The sequence below is a fragment of the Nuphar pumila genome, chromosome 7 (assembly GCF_984573655.1).
Source record: "Nuphar pumila chromosome 7, dmNupPumi1.hap1.1, whole genome shotgun sequence".
NCBI lineage: Eukaryota > Viridiplantae > Streptophyta > Magnoliopsida > Nymphaeales > Nymphaeaceae > Nuphar > Nuphar pumila.
In genome coordinates, this window is record NC_143255.1 from 30,306,395 (window position 1) to 30,329,542 (window position 23,148).

At 38.3% G+C, this 23,148-nt stretch overlaps 1 protein-coding gene across 1 annotated transcript; it reads right to left on the bottom strand.

Annotated features, from left to right (window-relative positions):
* Positions 1-552: 552 nt before the first annotated feature.
* LOC149831729 (BTB/POZ and MATH domain-containing protein 4-like) lies at positions 553-14,807 on the bottom strand. The gene is made up of 4 exons (XM_090012190.1): positions 14,063-14,807; positions 1,937-2,282; positions 1,494-1,770; positions 553-813 (listed from the first exon to the last, which is right to left on the bottom strand). The coding sequence occupies exons 1-4, from the start codon at positions 14,437-14,439 to the stop codon at positions 629-631; spliced, it is 1,185 nt and encodes a 394-aa protein (XP_089868316.1). The 5' UTR covers positions 14,440-14,807; the 3' UTR covers positions 553-628.
* Positions 14,808-23,148: the final 8,341 nt, after the last annotated feature.

Below are 23,148 nucleotides of genomic sequence, written 5' to 3' on the forward strand. Positions count from 1 at the left end.
ATGGATTCTGGTAGGGGCCCGCTTAACTCCAGCTTGACTTTCTCAATTTTTTTTTTTTTTTTAGAAACACGATGCCCTTTAGTGGGTTCCGTCTACTAAAGGTTGACAAAAAGAAGTGGCAGAATTTTGCGACCAACATCTCCATTTTGGAAGTTTTTAACCAAGAGTCATTTGTGTAAGAGGTCATTTTTTTTATGTAGCACAGGGTGCATGATTAGCATGCAGCTCTGCTACTGCTGACTATCCATCTCAACATTTTCTCGGACACCGCACCCATCCAAGATGGATTGCTGGTCAGCAAGCACGCTACACAGAAAATTACCGAGTGAAAACAGCGAAAATCATGCACCGTTGCGGGCAGCAATTTTTGCTGTTTCACACAGCGGCCACACGATGAACGGATCTGATCTCGATTGTCTGAATTTGCAGCCGTACACACGCAGTGAACAGATACGATGCCAAGAGTAACGTGTGATTATTGGAACATCAAAATGACCAGCGAAACGAACACAACGAAAGAGAACAAATTAACAAACTGTACGAACCAACTAATGAATCAGATAGTCTTTTTTTTTTACCATCAGCAGCATCCTTTGACACAATTAACATTTTACAAGCAGCAAAAAAGTCAAGTTCGTTGCCTCACTCTCCTTCCATTTGTGTCTGTTCCATCAGACAGCTGAGCCCAAACACTGCGACTCTTCCCTTGGCTGCTGCACTCCTCATCGCATCCAGCCACTGTTTTCAGAAGCTCAGACTGCAGCGACGGGCAATTCTCCTTGAGATACTCGAACCCCTCCGTTAGCATCACCGCTGCAACAGAAGTTTACACAAATTCAAGCACAACAGATTTAGAACATGGATCACCCAATTACAAAGCAAGCACTGGAAAAAGATCAGTAACAGGCAGAAAAAACACCAAAGCATTCAACCGATTTCCAATTCAAAAACCGTTGGATTTGCGCTCATCTGTTCCTCAATGATCTCTTCCTTTTTCTTTCAGTCTGTTTGCAGTCAAAACCAACCCAACTGCAAACAGTTTTGAAGCCTAGTAACCCTAACGCTTCAACAGCAAATCCATGATGTTAAGGGCCCGTTTGTTTCATGGGAAGATGATCCCTTTTCAAAAAGGGTCTGGTTCCCACCATGGGAGAAACAAACACCCAGGGAACACCTTAGATATTGTCTACAATGGAAGGTGCAGGGGCCCAGGTTTTTCGCACATTCCATACATAAAAGCGGCACAATGATTATTTTGATACAAAAGGCACATCCCACGCAACAAACAGGCCCTTCATAATTGTAGAAGGCACTCCAAGAGGAGTGCATATGTGAGCATTTGTGTGTGCATGTGCATGAATGTTCTGGAAGGTGTACCATTTGCGTGCATTCAGAATAGCTTTTGAGTCAATTTTCTTGTCTATACATTTCAAAAGCAAGAATAATTCTCCTAACCAACCAAAGATGAAAGCATAGGAAACACAAAGCCAAACCTGCTAGATTTTCTGCAGCAAATTTCAAGCAAACAGCCTTTAGCTCTGTCGCATGATAACGAACTGCTAATGCAAGGGTGCTAGCAACAGTACTCACACATATGTCCTTGCACAGATAGGATTCACACATCAACCTTAGTCGTGCCAAGCCGTACTTATCTGAAGCAGCCAAAAGTTTTGTAGCAAGGGTTTCGGACACCGAAGATGAACCAGATGGACTTGATGAAGTCAACTCTTCTTCCATCAGAGAATCTCTGTATATGAAGTGCAGCAAAGCCTAGCCAACATGAAGAGAAAAGAAGTTGAGGTAAGAGAACTCAAACACGTGAAACAATAATCAAGCACCAATAACTGGGTAAAGCCGGTAAACCATAGAGTTGCAACTACATGATAGAATGGAAGTCAAATGGATGTTGAAAACATAATAGAAGAAAGAATCTCACCTTAAAAACCTTTGGTTCTAGATCATCAACAACAATTTCATGTGTGTCTTCCTGCAGCTCCTCAAAGAACTGAGCACAGAATACAGGGGATCGAGCAGCCAATAGCAGCTTATGGGCATGAAATTTTTCTCCGGCAACATTGAAAACAACATCTGAACCTTCCTGATTATCCAGCAGCGCACCAAAATGCTGGCCTATATCAGACTCTGGGACTTGTATTGAGTGTAACCGAAAGCAATCCATAGCAGACACAACCACACCAACAGTGCAATTGATTTTTAAACAATCATCCTTCAGGTAATCTGAAGTTTCAAGCATTGCACGTCTATAGAAGCGCTTGTAACCCCTAAAAAACAATATTTTTTAAGTGAGTTATATTCATCAAAAAATTAAAACAAATTTGTCTGAAGCACAGATTTAAAAGTTAAAACCTGTGACTTCAATCAGTTCAAATAACAAAATTACACATGCATCCATATATGTTTTTCTATGATCATAAGGAACCAAGTTATATAATCTCATTGTTTGTTTGACATGTAATTAACAAGTCGTCAATCTATGTATAAACCACAATGATCATCTTATTTAAGGAACACGTAAATCACAAGATATCAATCTATGTACCAACCACAATGATAGTCTTATTTAAGGTTCAAACTCAAAAATGCCACAACCATGAAAAGCTCACTATCTGGTGATTGGGAGTTACTGTTGATACTTTAACTGATGCATTTTGTGCAACTTGGTGCCAAGCTTAGACTCCAGGTTACAGTTTGAACTAGTTTTACACCAACTTACAAGTAATTCACCTTAAAATGTTAGTAACTATGTAACACGGACTCTTCTATCAGGGCACCGCACCCGCATCACACCCGCACCCATGTGAGTGCGACACTTGGATATGGCTTCCTTTGTATCAGGTCAAGTCAACCCTAACTAAGTCCAGTTTTATCTACATTATATATATAAATTTAATAGAGGGTTTTCGGAAGAAAACCCCTCTCAAAAATCAATTTTATCAAAATCGGGTTTTCGAATTCGATTCAAGCTATTGCTAAAAGAAAAAAATTTGTAAAATCCAAATAGATTTAACTAAGGAGGGTTGGTTCGAATGTCCCCAAGGAGAAATCGGTTCTACCCCCTAACGTGATCGAATTTATGAAATTTAAAACACACAAAAACCATGTAAGATATGTTATGAATTTCTCACAAACAAAGATCATAAATTCGTGGACTTAATGTAATGTTTCTTTATTTCTTGCAAAATTTTAGTTATGAATCTTAGTTTAATGTTTATGTATATGTAATGCTTTTCATTATTTTTATCATGGAAAATTATGTGTTATTGTAAAAATATCGAAACTATTTTTAAAGAAATAGGGTTCGGAGAGACGGATCGATTTTCCGGCCTAACAACTGCGAAAATGAGATTTGTCTATGGTAAATTATTTAAAGATCATGTGAGATTATTTTTGAAGCGTTATTTGATATGTTCATGTAAAAAAAATGAAAATATGAATTCGGTGACCTGTTTTGGCTCACCCGAATGCATATTGTCCGTTAATACGTATTTTCGGCCTGACACCCAACTGGTAAATCGTTCGTATCTCCCTCGTTTGGAGGAGTTTTTATGAACGGTTTATTGTGTTGAAAACCTAACAAAATTTCACAGTTTCTGTGAAATTTTGAGCTTTGTTATCGAACTAAGCATTGAACCGTGACAGTCGTAACAGAAAAATGCAGGCGTGCACTAAACTGGTCGTATCTCCCTTGTCCGAAGGATTTTTTACGAACGGTTTGTGGCATCGAAAAGCTGACAAAATTATCTATCATTTGTAAAAATTCAAGCTCTATCCGCTGACTGTAAATTTTTTTGTAACCTTTGTAACAGTCAGACAAAAATGGGTTTTTACAAGTTTAGACCGATTTGAGACCTGGTTGACACGTACTCGTGAATATCATGTGGTTTTGTATGTGCTTTTGTGAATGAACTTCATACTAAGTATGAACTGTTAAAAATCAGTTTTCTGCAGGGAACTACATGTCAAGTATGAGGCATGCATTCAATAAAGTGTTGATGCACTAGCTTGCCTTCGTGGCCTCTCGCTAATGAATGAGACGAAAGAGTCCGCCTTGCAAATAAAATGCAAATGTTAATGGTTCATGCATATTGTCTTATATGAGTAACATGCACATGATGATGATGTGAATGATTGGATGCATTTGGTCATTTAAAATCATTGTTTTACTCTGCACATATGCTCAAGTTCGAAATTAAAGAAAAGCATGTGCAATGATACTTGAATCATATGTTTAAAAGTGTGCATCCATGGGCCTAGAAGAGGTTGAATCCCTTAAGTGGATTCATACGTGAGTGTTGCATGGAAAGTAACTAATTTAAAAAGTTTAAACATGTAACACTAAAGATCGATGCTTGCGAGGAGAAGGCAAACAATACTTTCGCCTTCGTGAAAAATGTTTTGAGCACAGAAGATTGCTCCTCCCCAACCATGAAAATAGGAAAAACTTCTGCAATATACTGCAGCATAGAGAATAAAAACTCATGAGTGGAAAACTAATGCATCGGAATGACGATGTTGGGAGCGCTCTCTTGATACGTTCGTCCCTCACCGCAGGACAGGTGAAAGATGCCTAGCCAGGATAGAGATACAATTGTATGAAAACACTGTCTGCATCATGACTCTAATCTAGGTATATGCTTGTGTTAGTACCCACAAGGCAAATAACTAAAACCTAAAATGATTGGGCATTTAGATAGGCATGGTATGTATGATCTAAGTATTAGAATATGGGCTGGATATGGATCCATTTAATAAAGGATCCATATACATTCCCAGGCTTTGTATTTTAATGTAATGAGTTACTAATACAAGGGCATTTTTGTCCACGTGTGAATTATTGTAACCCTATTAAGCTAATGATGTATTAGGGCAGACTCGTGAAGGAAACAGGCTGTCGATTCTCTCTCTCTCTCTCTCTCTCTCTCTCTCTCTCTCTCTCTCTCGTCTTTGATTTCTGCAGGTATTCTATTATGGTATCAGAGCAGTGGCAGGTCTGGGCATAAAGAATCTCTTCAGCGCAAGCTTTAATTGAACCAAAAAGGCACGATCCTTCAGCTTCTTCAGTCAGCCGAGTCTTTCCCATTCAGCATCGGCCCCATCTCTCCTTCCAGTTAGCCGAGTCTTTCCCATTCAGCCGAGTCTCCTTCATCTTCTTCAGTCACACCCAACAGTAGATCCTTTATCTTATCCAGCGTAACGTGAAAAGCACGATCCTTCAGCCGAGTCCTGACATTCATCTAATCCAGCATAACGTGAAAAGCACGATTCTTCAGATCGAGTCCCCTTCACCACTTCAGCAGATCACCTTCTTTAGGTCGAGTTCCTTGTGTCGAGTCCCCTTCATCCTCTGCAGCATATCACCTTCTTCAGGTCGAGTTCCCTGTGCCGAGTCCTATCTTTCTAGTTTCTAGTTTGACAGAAAAAGATTACCTATCTTTCTAGCTTCTGCTGTGAAAATCTATTGGTCGAAGTTTGTTTTTCAGTTTTCCATTTGTTTTACACCATCATCCTCTAATATTTCTTCTTTTTATTCTTTAGTTTTGAAAACTTATTCTTTAGTTTCCTGTTGATTCATCATATTTAACATCTTGTATTCTGATTTCAGTAAAATCGAGTTCCCTGGTTTTCCAACCATGAATCTGTTTTTGATATCCTCATTCCTTTTCTGTCAAACTTTCAATACCCTAGAGCTCTCATTTCCCTTGTCGTGACATTGTGCCGATTTCTGCCAACTGTAATAAAACAGCTCAGTTTCAGTCACTAGTATTATCTCTCAAAAAAAAAAGTTGTCAACAAGCCTACAAATGGATACTTCAGCCAATTCGGGTCTTTCTTCCAATTTCTTGGGGCAGCTAGTTTCGGAAAAGCTAACTACAAACAACTATCTGACTTGGAAAAGGCAAATTGCTCCTTTTATTCGAAGTCAAGACCTTTCAGGTCACTTGGATGGCTTCATTCCAATGCCCCCAGAATCCATCATAACCGAAGCCAAAGAGGATGGAGGATTGCCGAATATTGTTCGCAATCCTGCCTTTGTTTCTTGAATGAAGCGCGATCAGGCACTTGTCGCATACATCACTTCCACGTTATCACAAGAAGTATTGATTTCCATTCCTGATGATTGCACATCCAAAGTTTTGTGGGAGGCTTTAGCTCAAACCTACTCTCAGATATCGGAGGCCAAAGTGTTGTTTCTCAAACGCGAATTTCAAATGCTAAAAAAGGGGGCAATGAGCATCATTGAATTCTTAAATTAAGTCAAAAGCATCACAGATCAGTTAGCCATGGTTGGATATCCAGTGTCAGATAAAGAAAAAGTGCAGCAGACACTGAATGCTCTGGGACCAGAATATCATGTTCGTGTAACGTCTTTATTGTGTCTACCTACGCTACTCAGTTTTGAAGAATTACGTGCTAAACTCTTTCAGTACGAGATGACTCTGAAAAGCATGTCTGATGCTTCAGTAGGACAATCATCTACGCATGAAGTTCTTGCCACAGGGATAATAGCTGATCGTTCACGAGGAGGACGTGGCAGAAGCAGGGGAACTCCAATCCAGGGTGGACGTGGGTTACTACCTACACCAAATCCTAATGTCGGTATTTCAAAGAATGTTCCCACATGCTACCAGTGTAACAAACGTGATCACATCAAAGCCAATTGCTGATTCAATCCACAAAATCGGAACATAACACAAAATAATAGAAATGCTGCTACATCAGGAACTGCAGGTACATTTCGTGTCAGTGATGATGCCAAGGATCTTCCCTTATCTGCGATGGCCAACTTGAATCTAAAATAGAGTGATGATGGAATATGGTATGTTGACTCTGGGGCAGCCGCTCATGTCACTGGCAATGCAGGTAAGTTCTCTACCTTGACTCCTTATCTTGGTAAATCTAATATTGTGACTGGAGATGGGACTCACCACCCTATTTCAAACATTGGCAATGTCCTCATTCTTTTGTCTGAGTCATCTATTTCTTTATCTGATGTTGTTCATGCGCCAAATATAAAGAAAAATATTATCTCTGTTTCTAAGCTTGTTGACTCTACCAATTCATCTGTGGAATTTACTCCTACTTCTGTCTTTGTCAAGGATTTTCAAACGAAGGAGATGTTCGCTAAAGGAGAGCGACGTGGAAACATGTATGTCTTCAATGAAGATTCAACCTCCAGTGTCCTGAAGCCCAAGTCTGATCATGTCTCCAAAAGCGTCTCAAGTATATCCAAATGTAATAAGCCAGATCTCTGGCATTCTCGTCTTGGTCATTGTAGTCAAGTCTTTATTGAAAAGTTAGTGTCCAATGGTTTTCTTTCAGAGTATGTTTCATCTTCATTGAAGGATAAAATGTGTCCCAGTTGTCAGGTCTGCAAAAGTCATGTACTTCATTTTCATCAAATAAATAAAAGAGCCTCCATGCCCTTTGAAATAATATGTTCTGATGTTTGGGGCCCAGCCCCCAATCCTTCCTCTTCTGGAAGCAAATATTATGTATCTTTTATTGACAATTTCTCTCGTTTTACCAGGATATTCTTTATGAAACACAAATCAGAGGTTTTTTCCATCTTCCGTCATTTTCATGCCTATGTTAAAACTCAATTCTCCCAAAACATTCAAATTCTCCAATGTGATGGAGGTGGTGAGTATTTCTCCAAAGAATTTTTAGATTTTCTCCAAGATAATGGGATACATCGTAGAGTTTCTTGCCCGTACACTCCACAACAAAATGGAATTGCTGAACGTAAACATAGACATATTGTGGAAAGTGCAATGAGTATGATGCATGATTGTAACTTGCCCATTAGTCTTTGGACAAAAGCTTTTCACACTGCCACTCATGTGATAAATCGTCTTCCTATGTCTATCCTTGAAAATCAGTCTCCCTATTACGTTCTCTTTGGTGCACATCCTGATTATGATGAGTTACGAGTTTTTGGATGCACATGTTATGTACACATTGATAAATCCATGAGAACTAAATTTCAGGACAAAGCCTCCATATGTCAATTTGTTGGTTATGTAGATGAACATAAGGGCTACAGGTGTTATGACCCTGCCAATAAGGTTAGGATTTTCAGAAATGTTGTTTTTGATGAAAATAGTTTTCTGAAAAGTAAAGCAAATCACAATCGAGAACACGGTGATGCAGCTGGTAATTGGTATGATCCATGGCTTAGTGCTGAACTTATTTCACATACTGCCGAAGATACTATTTTGATCCCTGAAGACATACATGGTGAGACAGTTTCAGATGATGCATCACAAACAGCATGTCTGAGATACAAAGGTAATGTGTATACCAGGAAACCCAAAGAGCAAACAAATGTACCTGCTGAAGAACACGTTGCTTTGCCTGATAACAAAGAAGCACCAAGAAGATCAGGTAGGATAAGACATCCTATTGAAAAATGAGTTAGTTATGACAACTTTTCTATGGACTTTCAAATTTTTCTATCCAAGGTTGAGAAACATGATGAACCACTTGGTTTTCATCAAGCTGTCCAATCCAACAAATGGATTGAAGCGATGAATGAGGAGATTGAAGCACTTCATGAGTGTCAAACATGAGAGATAGTTGTGCGTCCTCCAGATAAGAATGTTGTTGGTTTCAAATGGGTATATAAAATTAAATATAAACCGGATGGTAGCATTGAACCGTACAAGGCATGTCTCGTAGCCAAGGGTTTCACTCAAGAATATGGTCAGGATTATGATGAGACATTCAGCCCAGTGGTGAGAATGGGAACTATTCGCATTATACTTGGCCTGACAATTGAACATGGGTGGATCCTCAGTCAGCTTGACGTTAAGAATGTATTCCTTCATGGGGACTTAAAGGAAGAAGTCTATATGGAGCAGCCTCAAGGTTATGCAGAGGGAAGCCCAAAAGAATATGTATGCAAGTTAACCAGAGCTTTGTATGGATTGAAGCAAGCTTCTAGGTCATGGTTTGAAAGTTTTTCCTTAGAAATCCATAAACATGGTTTCTTTCGTTCCCAACTTGATCATTCTCTGTTCATATATAGGAACGATACCACTGTGGTTTTCTTACTCATATACGTTGATGATATTGTTATCACTGGTAACGCTCCAGACCACATTCAACGAATTAAAGTTTTATTGAGTATGCAGTTCAAAATGAAAGACCTTGGGGAACTGAGATACTTTCTTGGTGTAGAGGTGGACAGACAAGATAACAAAATGTCATTAACTCAACACAAATACACTCTTGATCTTCTGGCTAAAGCAGGAATGACAGATTGTAAACCTCTACCTACACCCAGTGTTGTCAACCAAAAGCTCAGTATTTGTGATGGTGAGTTATATCCTGATGCAGTCAAGTATCGCAGTTTAGTGGGCATGTTGCAATATCTTACCTTTACTAGACCAGACATTGTATATTCTGTTAATCAAGTATCTCAGTTCATGCATGAACCAAAGACTGGTCACATGGATGTTGTCAAACGCATCCTTCGCTATCTAAAAGGAACAGCAGGCGATGGACTTACGTATATTCAATCTTCATGGAAGTCCCCAAAACATAACATACTGTCCTATACAGATGCAGACTGGGCAGGGGATCCAGATGAGAGGAGGTCTATTTCAGGATACTGTGTTTTCATTGGAAGAAATCTTGTCTTATGGAGTAGCAGAGAACAGAAAGTTGTGGCAAGGTCTAGCACAGAGGCAAAGTATAGATCTATGGCAGCCACCACTGCAGAAATGACCTGGATTAGGCATCTACTTACAGAAATGGGGGAAGATATTTCAAATTCGACACTTATGTGTGATAATAAAAGTACTATACAAATTGCATTCAATCACATTCATCACAGTCGAACTAAGCATATTGAGATTGATCAACATTTCATCAGACAAAAGATAGCAGACAAGGAGATTGAACCAGTTTATGTGCCTTCAGAAGACCAAATTGTTGATATGTTTACTAAAGGTCTTACAAGTCAACGTTTCTGGTATCTGAAGAACAAGTTGCACATGGTTCACTCCCATGCACAACTTGAGGGAGGGTATTAGAATATGGGCTGGATATGGATCCATTTAATAAAGGATCCATATCCATTCCTAGGCTTTGCATTTTAATGTAATGAGTTACTAATACAAGGGCATTTTTGTTCACGTGTGAATTATTGTAACCCTATTAAGCTAATGATGTATTAGCGCAGACTCATGAAGGAAACAGGCTGCCAATTCTCAACAACAATATCAGAGCTCTCTCTCTCTCTCTCTCTCTCTCTCTCTCTCTCGTCTTTGATTTCTGCAGGTATTCTATTACTAAGAAAGAAAACTTAATCAAAAACAATAAATGACTCAAGCATACAATCCACTTCTGTAATGGTAAGTGCATGTATTTTTAACTATTCATGCATATTTAATTGTTCATAGTTAATTGAACGCGTGGTTGAGAGCATTTTGTAAATGTATGCTGAATACACTATTAAAATTTCATGCATGTAATTTTGATGTATTTAATCTTATTTGGATGTGTAAAAAATCAAAATAATCTCTATCTAGTTGTTTTAATTTATATGTTTTGAATAGCTCTGCCCTACTAAAACTTAATTGTCTGACCTTTTCAAAATAAAATGTTTTCAGGTAGCGAACGAGGGATCAAGTGATGGCAGGAGACCGAGCCAAGCCTTTCCCACTCTTTTGAATGTTTTGAATTGCGAGCATTTTATGATGCTCAAGACTCTGATTATTATTTAAATTAAAAAGGGTTGTTTTGTTATTATTCAAATGTAAAGGACATTGATTTAATTATGGATGCTTAATTTTTGAATTTAATGCATGTATGGAAAAAGAATGTATTCGTTAAGTAACAAGCCAAGTTTTTATCTTAGTTGAATTTTTCGTTTCAATTTTATAAAACCGTTTAAAAAATAATTACACAATTTTCTGTTAGACTAGGTACTCAGCCACTATGATCAGGATCTCATGCATCACAGATTAAGATTTTGTATGACACCTCATTGTCATCAGCTGACTATATTAAAGGGCAGTTCCCAAAGCAAATGTACATACAACAAATTGACTTTACTCCCTTGTAGACCCACTTAATAATCTTATTGAAGTTATACAATTTCACATGTTTGATGGTGAAAGATCTATGTTAGTCCCATGAGAAGTTTTTTCAGATCATTTGACTCCTGGATGACCTCTCACAGAACCTAGATCTTATGACTTAGCTTGATGTGGCTGTGGAGTAACTTGAGAAAAAAGAATAATTTTGTATTTACCCTGTTGGTAATCCTTAAATTGGTGATGTCTTTTCAATCCCTACTCCACTCTGGTCTTCAAATGTAATAAATTACATTTTCTCAAAAAGCATCTCCCAACATTATCACCTCCAATCTGCCCACATTTTTAGCCATTCATCACATGTGAAATAACTCACAGTCTCTCAGTTCTCACTATTTGAAAAGAAAAGAGGCTGTCGTTCCCATACTGTCATTCTATTCTGACAGAATTAATTTCAACTCAGAGTGATAAAATAACCTATTGATGCTTTCTCCAAAAAAAAACTTTTATCATCCTATAAGTTATTTCACCACTTAGACTAGCTCAAACCATGGTGAGAAACAACTCCCACCAAAGTATTTGTACCCTGGGAAGAAAATATCCCACCTTCCATTATGGCCCAAGAACAAAAACAAACTTGAGACCTTCCAATTTTTTGTCAACTAGGGATCTGCTCATCAGCTTGAAAGCTGATTCAGTGGCAACGAATATGAGACGGAGAAATGTCGTTGATCAGTTAGCAAATAAGAAACCTTCTTGACCTCTGAGATCCCCAGGTTTCATGGTAGCCTTCAATGGGGCGCAAAATCCTTACCATGATTGTAGCAAATGACTACATTCAGATGAATCAAATACTTTCAATCTAAAAAACACTGGAACAAGCTTGACAACAGTTCAGACAAATAGCACGATAACTCAATGAAGACATGACTACACATAATTCACCTAACTGGATTTTAAAGGTGTCAAGACCGCTGTAAGGTTCAATGCATAGAAAGCTGAAGCACATTTGTGCTAATAATAAGGATCTGACACTAAGAACTAAACCAAAAAATTAGATTTGGCATACAACTCCAAGCTGTTTGACTAGAAATCTTAACTCCAAAACATAAGCAAAATCTGCAGAAAAAAAATTGTTCTCCAAAATTAGCAATTATATTAACCAGCATGTGTCATAATCCAGACCTTCTAATAAACATGATGTAACCCGAGTTCACAACAACATCAATCATTTTGAGTAATAATAGCTCAATTTCTGACCAAATTCAAAAATAAAAATGAAAAAACACAATTTTTAATTTTGCAATGATGCCAGGCAGAAAAAGATGTGGGCATTACCATTTATAGTAATCACTCAGTGTATGCAATTTCAAGAATATATGCACCGAATATAGTAAAACGGAAGAACCACAATAAAGTTGCCACAAGAGTAACAAAAACACAGAAGCTTTTATCTAACCACTTCTAAAAATATGGTATGACCCTCAAGCCCAAAAGGAAAAATGGTTCTGGAGTAACAAATTCCAATCATTACAAACCATGGTTGCCAGTTGAGGAAGCGGGAGCGGGAAGCGGAAAGTGAGGCACTTTCAAAATTTTAAGAAGCGGGAAGCGTGGGACGACTTAGGAGTGAATCAAAAATCGTCTCGGAAGCGACCTAAGAAGCGAACCGGAAGCGAGGGAGAAGCGAAAAAAGAGAAAAAATAAAAATACAAAAAAAAAATTGAAAAAATGGGAGAAACGCGGGGAAGCGAGGAGGGAAGCGCGATGGAGAATGTGTTTTCCATAAAAGGGAAGCATGCTTCCCAAAAAATGGTGCTTCTCTGCGCATTTCGGAAGCGTGACGTTTCGCACTTCCGAAGCGTGCTTCCCCACTAAGAAGCAAAGGAGAAGCGAAAAAAGAGAAAAAAATAAAAATACAAAAAAAAAAATTTGAAAAAATGGGAGAAACGCGGGGAAGCGAGGAGGGAAGCGCGATGGAAAGCGCGTTTCCCATAAAAGGGAAGCATGCTTCCCAAAAAATGGCGCTTCTCTGCGCATTTCGGAAGAGTGACGTTTCGCACTTCCAAAGCGTGCTTCCCCACTTACCTAGGCATTTCCGGTAACTGGTACAAACCACATGAAGTTTTTCAAGGACAAGAAAACACCAACGTATACATAATGTCATCCTGTAGAAGGCAGACGAAAATGAAATCTTCCCCAAACAGAAAAAAAGATGATACAAGAATTAATGAAATAAGAAATCAAAATCCAAAAAGTATTCAAACAAATTCTCGCAAATTATAGGAAAACACTATCAGAACCCCAACGAATCTCTGAAAACAATCGAGAGAGCAAATACTTCAAGAGAATTTTAGCAACAACCAAGAGAATTTTCCAGAATTAACATTACAATCTGTACAGATAATACACAATTCTTCAAGAACAAGAAAACACCAACATACTCATAATGACATCCTACAATAGGCAGACGACTATGAAATCTTTCCACAAACAGAAAACAGCCAATCCGAGGACTAATAAGATAAGAAACCAAAAACTCAAAAATATTCAAACAAATTCTCACAAGTGATAGGAATACCCAAAAACAAGCAAAAAAACAAATGCTTATACAAGAATGAATCGGAATATTGGCAACAAACAAAAGAATTTTCAAGAAATAGCGAAAACTAAAAAAAAAAATCAAGAAATCCAGTATTTTCATCGAATAATAATCTATAAAGTCGCAAATCACTTTTAAGGATAATAAAAAAAGACGAGCTAACATGACAAACACAGAATTTACCAGAGAAGCAATCAGAATGCAATACCAACGCAGAACCTTAACAAGGCTACAGAAATTCTTTTAAGAATGGAAATAAAATCTTAACTAAATTCCATCAAGATTCCCTAAAGAAAATCAAGAAATGAACAGAATTGCACCAATTAAACCCTAAAATCCTACGCCACACAAGAAACCGAAATCCGGAAGCGGAAAAACGGAAACCCGTGACACCTACCACATGCTACCGCGGTACTTCAGCGTATACGGCCCGCTCTCGAGCGACCGGTCGAAGTGGCTGTGAACCTTGTGCTTCCCCTTCCCGCTCTGGTCTACGAGCGTCAGCTCGAAGAGCGCCCGCACGTCGGTACCCTCGCTCGCGAGCGCGATGAAGACGGAGACGTAGAGGGAGTTGTCCTCGGCGTTCTTCCCGTCGGGGTAGAAGTAGATCGCCCACTGGAACCCCCCGACGGTGAAATTGTCGCTCGCGATGTGGCGCCCGACGCCCATCCCCTTCGCCAACGAGTACCCCTTGATGACGAACCTGTGCGACCCGTTGATCGTCTCCGTTACCGAGCGCGAGCTCGTCGGCGAGAGGGTGAGGCCGTCCGGCATTCTTCCTCCTAGAAACCAATCGATCAGGCGGAACAAGGAATTAAAGCCTCCAAAAAGCAACGTCGAGCATCGTTCGAAAACTCTATCACGGCAGAGGTTTGAGATGACGCCGATTTCCCCGAAAAACGGATGAAGAAACAGAGGCGGGAAATTAGGGTTTTCGGTGCTAGCGAAAACCCTAGCCTAGGGTTCCGAGGAAAGGAATTTTCCTTGGGGAAAACGGAATCCGGCGACGGAATCGGAATCGCCGGATGAGAGCTTGGGGGGGGTTTCCGGCGGACGGTCGTCGGAAAATTCTGACGATTTATCACGTTAGCTTCCGTCGGAATCTTCTCTTCCCTTCTTGCTCCTTCGCGGAAAAAGCGGGGACAAATGGGGTCTGTCTGCAATTTAAAGGCACTGAAAGGGGTAAGGGAAAAATGGTAGCAATTTGACGCATCGCAGAAACGCAAAAGAATTTTTCAAAAGGGTCCCTGTGGAACCTACATTTTTCTGAAAGGTCCAAATTGAAAAAATGTTTGCATAAAAGTACCTTTTCTGCAGAAATTTTCATCTTTCTTCGTTTACTTTTTAAAATCCACGTGCTCTCATTAGTCTGTCCACATGGCTATGTACAATCGACATTAGGCCTCGTAATTCCAGTTTTTTTTTTTTCAAATGACTGTACTGTCTTTATAAAACGGTGCAATTTCATAAACGTCTCACAATTTGATGAAGTCCTCTCAAGTCCAAAATTTCTATTATCCATTTTTTTTAGAATAATTTTATCTTTAGCAACATATTTTTACAGTTGGCACAAATATATTGTGAATTCCACACAATTATATTGTGAACCTCTTCACATTTTACATGCATACCTTTTGAAGTTCGCACAAATATTATATGAATACTCTAACGTATTTACAAATATATTTTGAACATACTGACATTCGCACCAACCTGATGAGAACCTTGGATGTTTCCATTTATACACAAATATTTTGCAAACCTCTTAACATTCAAACTAAACCTTCTAACTTTTGCATAAATATATTATAAACTTTGGTGAAGCTCTTGACATTTGCATATATATATATATATATATATATGACGAACCTCTAAATGTATAATTTACAACATATTTTGTGTTCATGAATCATGGTGCTCACGAGAGTAACCACCTGCTTTTTATCAACGAAATAACATAAAATTAATTAAAAAAAATTACAAAAGACAAAACAAAAAATGCAATTATTCAAGGTTGACCCGAACCTACCCATATACCTTTTTTTTAGGGAGGAGAAAAAAAGAACGATATATAACTAATAACCAAGTTTTGGTTTCGTCAAGTCACTGAAATGGAATTTCAAACATGAACTCGCATAATTTTAAAATTTTATATTTATTTAAAAATATATAAAAACCAATAAAAAAAGTTGGGTCAAGTAAAGTACTTGGCAAAAATCATAATCCAAACCAGCTCACATATTGCTCACCTCCGGTTTGGGTCAACCCTAATATTATTCAGGTGAGCACTTTCCATGCTCATACCCCACAAATTCGTGTTTGGGTCAAGTCAGTACCCAATGCAAACAGAACAAATGCTTTTTAAATGCTATATTATTTTTAAAAAAAACTTTTTTTCGTACTCTTCTATATTTATTTTATTCTTACAAATTCTCAAGATGATGAAAAAAAAAGAATTATGAGGTCTACATTTAAAATTAAGTTGTTGCGAGGGTGCAAAGTAAAAAAAAAAAAATCATCACCACAAGTGGTGTGATGTAATTTTTAAAAGTTGTGAGGCCCTTCAAACTATTTTAGTCAGATGGCCGGCTTGTCCTTTGACATGACCAACGTCACCTCAAAGCAACTAAAACTCTTTGTTTAGTCATAGATTTGCATTTCCTATACTGGACCCTGCTAGGATTTGGACCATCCCAATTGACAAATTATAGCTTCTTAAACCCTAACCCTAACCCTAACCCTCCCTCTTGTTTTCTTTCAGTGTCTTTGGATGGCGTTGGAATTCTAACCACCAGTGTTGCAAGTTTGCAACACACACCTAGTGCAGTGTTTGGATAGGCTGGCGTTTCATGTCTGAGGACATCAATGTGCCTCCACCTTGGATCCACGTCATTTTACCATTATTGGGCACATGGTGATGACAGACCACCTTGACCATGATGGATCTGCGGTTGCCAACTTGGATGCGTTTTCTTTTTTTTTTTCAATGGTCAAGATAGTAGACATCTTGATACAACGGGTCCGGTATCTTCTGATTCAAGAGTGTGTTATTATGAAATCAAGCATGTAGATCACATTGTACTGTTAGATTCAAGAGAAAATAATAAAAAAACTCATAAAAATTGTGGTTCATACATTAGTTCATATTTCCAGTCCTCATATTCTAGTGACTAGCCAAAGCAAAGAATATGGATTTTAGGCTCATCACATTAGAAAATGAAAGAGAAAACCTCAAAAAGCTTACGGAACAAAGCAAAAAAAAACTAAAACATAATCAACCCTGTGCCATGAAACCCCAGTTTGGGAAAGCACAAAAACACTAATCTGCTTGGTCCCTGCATTGAAAAAAAAAACTAAAAACACTAAAAACCTATTATCAATGGCTGAACCACTGAAGTGACCATGAGTCACGGCGAGGGTGCTTGTGTTTTAGGATAAGATATTTCCATTGTTTTCCTAAATCAAGGTATTAATAGGATTAACAGAGTTTAGGTTTTTTCAAAATAATCCAACTTCTAAATATCTAATTTTGCTATCCAAACACTTGAAACTTTTTTTTCTAACTTCACTACAAGAAAATTGCGTATTAGCGATAGACGCTATCCGTCGCTAAGTCATCGTTAATCCATCGCTAAAAACATTAACGATGGATTTTGCAACGGATAGCGTCTGTCGCATAACCCTAGTCGCTAAACTGCGACAGAATTTATCTGTCGTCAATCCGTCGCTAAGTAGCGATAAATTACCGACAAATCATGTCCGTCGCTAATTCATCACTAAATAGAAATTGATTTGGTTATGCGACGAAATTTAATCCGTCGTTAATCTGTCGCTACTATTTAACGACAGATATGTATTCGTCGCTAATGTCCATCACCAATTTAGTGACGGACATTATTGACAGCTTAAATTTCATCGCAAACCACCGACTGATTTAAATTGGCGACGGAGTAGCGTCGGATATTATTCGTCACTAATTTTAAAAAAAATATAGTTTTTTTTTAATATTATGAAACTCGAGAAAAATTTCTCGTTATACAATTCATATAACCCGTTTATAAAAAACAAAGTACACATAAAAAATACATATACAGGTGGAACAAATTTAATATAAGTTCTAAGTTAAGCAAACTTTAACAATCAAATACAGTCCTTGTCAAGTTATAATTAGTTACAAGTACGTCAAACAAATTAATCTAATCCTTGTCAAGATTTTGGGCATCATCTTCTTTATTTTCTCGATATGCCCCTTCCTTCATGCCTCCATCAGCTCCTCTACGCTAATCATCTCCAGCATCTTACAAGAGAACAAAAATGTTAGTATTTATAAACAAAATATAATAAAATAAATTATATGCAATGCACTTAATCTAATGCAATAAAGTAAATTGCTGAATGACACATAGAATAGCAATAAACTGAAGGACATTAACAGAATTCAAATACGTGTTCTAAGACTAGAAAAAAAATTATAGTGATTCAATCATGCAGATATGTGTTTTAAGGTTGTCAAAGAATATCACAGTGATTCATGCATGCATATATGGTTTATAAGACTGTCAAATAAATGTGTTATGTATCACAATCATGCATATATGTGTTACAAGACAGTCAAAAAACTTTCATAGTGATAAAATCATGCTTATGCGTGTTCTAATGTTGTTAAAAAACTTTCATAGTGATTCAATCATGCTTATATGTGTTCTAAAGTACTAAAAAAACTTTCATATTGATTCAATCATGGATAAATATGTTCTAAGAAAAAATTTATAGAAATTCAATCATGCATATGCGTGTTTTAAGGCAGTAAAATAATTTCATAGTGATGAAAGCATGCTTGTATGTATTCTAAGGTTGTCAAAAAACTTTTATAGTGATTCAATCATACATATATGTGTTATAAGTTTGTCAAAAAACTTTCAAATTGATTCAATCATACATATATGTGTTCTAAGGTTGTCAAACAACTTTCATATTGATTCAATCATGCATATATGTGTTATAAGGCAGTCAAAAAACTTTCATATGTGCTAATATCATGCTCATATGTGTTATAAGGCAGTCAAAAAACTTTCAGAGTGATTCAATCATGCTCATATGTGTTATAAGGCAGTCAAAAAACTTTATATGTGATTCAATCATGTGTATCATGTTCTAAGGCAGTCAAAAAATATTATAGTGATTCAATCATGCTCATACGTGTTCTAAGGCAGTCAAAAAACTTTAGATGTGATTCAATCATGTGTATTATGTTCTAAGACAGACGAAAAATTTTATAGTGATTTAATCATGCATATATGTGTTATAAGGCATTAAAAAACTTTCATATATGCTAATATCAGGCTCATATGTGTTCTAAGGTTGTCATAGTGATGAAAGCATGCTTGTATGTGTTCTAAGATTGTCAAAAAACTGTTATCGTGATTAAATCATACATATATGTGTTATAAGGTGCTAAAAAAAATTTATAGTGATGAAAGCATGCATATATGTGTTGTAAGGTTGTAAAAAAACTTTCATAGTGATTCAATCATGCGTATATGTGTTATAAGGGTGTCATAAAAATTGTATAGTGAATCAATCATGCATATATGTGTTATAAGGTGTAAAAAAAAATCATAGTGAGGCAATCATGCATATATGTATTCAATAATGCATATACTAGCTTGAAATCTAACGACATGAAACAAATGACATGAATCTTTATACCCGACGGGCACCGAAACTCATGTTGAATGCAGACGAAGTTTTCCTGTCCTGAAAAAAGTTGCACAACTCATTACGAACAATGTTAGGAATGGCTTCATTTAAAAAATACTACATTTTGTCCTCAAGATGTTGGCATACACCATCCTAGGGATGGCAGTGGACCGGGGGAAAGCGGGGCCCCGCCCCGCCCCGCCCCGCCCCGTTTGGACCGGGGATGAAGTGTATGAAACAGGGATGGAGGCAAAGGTGGAGGATAAAATCCATCCCCGTCGCGGAGGCGGGGCGGGGGTGGACGTGCACTTTTCCCCGCCCCGTCCCCGCCACGATCCTCGCCTAATCCCCGCCCCAACCCCGCCCCGACCACTTTTCCCCGCAATATCCCCGCCCCGCCCCGCCCCGCCTCATCCTCGTTTGGACCGGGCATTTTTGTTTGGTTTTGTGCAGCTTTTACTGAGCGGTTTCAAAATGCATTGCTCATTCACTTGTTGTACATGGCCTCCCAATAATCTCTTTTGATAGTAGAAGGCTTATGGCCCTTCCACTGCAGTGGATCATCTATCCCACCAACTGTTTTTTTTGTTGCAGTCTTCATATTGTACAACATGTCAGCAAATCTGGCAGCCACCTTCTGTCACACTATCCTCGTGACTTTCTCCTTGTTCGCAGTCGCGAAGTGATGAAAAGCCTACAAATACTTTCAGAAAGTTAACACACATAAATATGAAACACATTAGTTATGATAAATGATTGCATACCATGAATGAAGACATTAATCTGTCCAACATCTCCGTCGGGTACTCTTTCCATTGCGTTATCGGTCTTGAAAGATGTTGCAATAGTGACTTTCTAATTTCTCGTATTACTTCTTGCTGCTCAAACCTCGCACTGCACATGAATTGATACACATTAACAATCAACTGTCGATATATATTATTTATAAGACAAGTATTGAACAAGTGACAATGAAATACTTACGATCGATTATCGATATACACTATTTGAATTAGTCGTTGTGTGTTACACTGAGAAGACACTCTATCCGGCGTTGTCTCATGAAGTATATGCGTAGCTGGTGTAGGTGGGTTATGTGTATGCGAAACATCACCTACAGAACAATGAGTTAGAAATTCACATAATGCACATTTAAATTAATCAGGTATATAATTATTTAAATGATATACCTATCGAAACAGCCCGTGAAGATGAAGGTTGAGACTGACTACCACTGGGTGCTCGACGTCTGTGACCTCCATGAACCATATTCCAACAAATAAAAAATATCATGCAATACATTCAAACATTGCAATAGCTTCAAATTACTCAAATCATTGTAATACATTTCAATATATTCAAATCATTCACATCAAATAGAGGTATGTATTACAAGATGTATTTCACTAGTTCGAGAATCATCATCAGTTAAAAGAGAATTTTAATAATGCTATGATGAAAAAAAATATCTAATTTATCTACTGATTCTTGTTTGGTGATTGTTTGTAAGCAATTTTTTGTTCCAATTAATGCGTAAATTTTCTTCTCCTCTATACCACAAACATGCTTAAAATAAAATGCAAATCCATGAACTATTATGCATGCATTGATAATTCAATATTTTCGTGTGTAACACCATCATATCATATTTATACACATCACGAGGATATTTAGAAATATGAAATCATATTCCATAACACGATACATTCATTTGAAACATGTTTTCATGATACAATTTCACATGAAAGGCATAATCAAATGAAAAATAACTTCATGCAAGCATGGATACAGACACATCAAACATTGTAATGCATTCAAATCATTCATATCAAAACAATGTCAACACCATCCATATATTCATGTGGTACCTCATTATCAACTATCCTACGGTATATCCATTCAAGGTTTGCAGTCATTTTATTCTATAATATTACGAATATTATCATCATCAGTTAAAAGAGAATTTTAATAATGCTATGATGAAAAAAATATCTAATTTATCTACTGATTCTTGTTTGGTGATTGTTTGTAAGCAATTTTTTGTTTCAATTAATGCGTAAATTTTCTTCTCCTCTATACCACAAACATGCTTAAAATAAAATGCAAATCCATGAACTATTATGCATGCATTGATAATTCAATATTTTCGTGTGTAACACCATCATATCATATTTATACACATCACGAGGATATTTAGAAATATGAAATCACATTACATAACACGATACATTCATTTGAAACATGTTTTCATGATACAATTTCACATGAAAGACATAATCAAATGAAAAATAACTTCATGCAAGCATGGATACAGACACATCAAACATTATAATACATTCAAATCATTCATATCAAAACAATGTCAAACATGTACCTGCAACAAACACACTCCAATATCCTGTTAACTACTACCATGCCTAGCATGAAATCTGTACTAAAAAAATAAGAACACTTTTATTTTCATATATTAAAATCATGTTCAACATGATCTTCAAACTCCATCAAAGCAGTCTTAGATATCAACAACTAAGTGAGTGTGTGAACAGAAAAGTGTTGCATTCAAGAAATTAAATAACATGTGATGCGCTTGCATCACTTACTCACCATGGGTATTTACCTAATTTACATTTTGCTTGTTTATTTTCACATAGCATTTTAAGTCGCATGCGATGCTTAGCATTAAGTATCACACATTTTGCTCTGTTATGCACCTGTAATACACATTACTCTTGCCCGTCAAAGACAAAGACACAAGAAAGTACCAACCCGGCAGAGCAAACACAACGGTAGGGGGCGGATCCCTCTGTCGCTGCTGCTTACACAAGGTTAGAAAGTTCAAGCTGCAGGGGTGTGGGGCCCCTTGCCGGTCGAGCAAACACAATGGCAGTGGAGGAGAATCCCCCTGCTGTTGTTGCTTAAACAAGTGCAGAGGGCTCCCGCCCCTGTCGGCCGAGCAAAAAGAATGACAGGGGGCAGATCCTCCAGCTGCCCTTGCTTAAACAATGGCAAGAGCGCTCCGCCCCCCTGCCAAAAAATACCAGCGGCAGGGGGGGCGGATCCCCTACCGCCCTTGCTTAAACAAGGGTAGGGGGCGCCCCCTCTGCCAGAAAATACCAACGGCAGGGGGGCGGATCCCCTACCACCCTTGCTTAAACAAGGGCAGGGGGGTCTGCCCCCCCTGCCGAAAAATATTAGCGGCAGAGGAGCAGATCCCCTGCCGCCCTTGCTTAAACAAGGGCAGCCCCCCCCCCCCCCCTGCCAAAAAATAGCAACGACATGGGGGTGGAGGGATCCCCTTTCGCCCGTACTTAAACAAAGGCAGGGGGGTCCGCCCCCCTGTCGAAAAATAACAGTGGTAGGGGGGGGGGGATCCCCTGCTGCCCTTGCTTAAACAAGGGTAGGGGGTCTAGCCCCTTGCCAAAAGATAACAACGACAAAGGAGGGGGTGGGTGGGGGGGGCAACAATCCCCTGCCGTCCTTGCTTAAACAAGGGCAGGGGGTCTAGCTCCCTGCCAAAAAATAACAACGATAGGGGGGGGGGATCCCTTGCCGAAAAATACTATCGGCAGGGGGGCGGGTCCCCTACCAACAATATTTTAGAAAGAGGGGCAGAGGGGAGGTGCGGGTACGAAAGGCTCATCGGTGTACTTTCCTATTGGTGGGTCATCGAAGAGTGGGGGCGGTCGGCGAAAGAGCGAAGGCGATCGTCAGAGAGCAGCACGGGTTTGTTCGGCGAAAGAGCAAGTGCGGATATCGCCAGATCGGTCGTCGGATAGCGGGAGG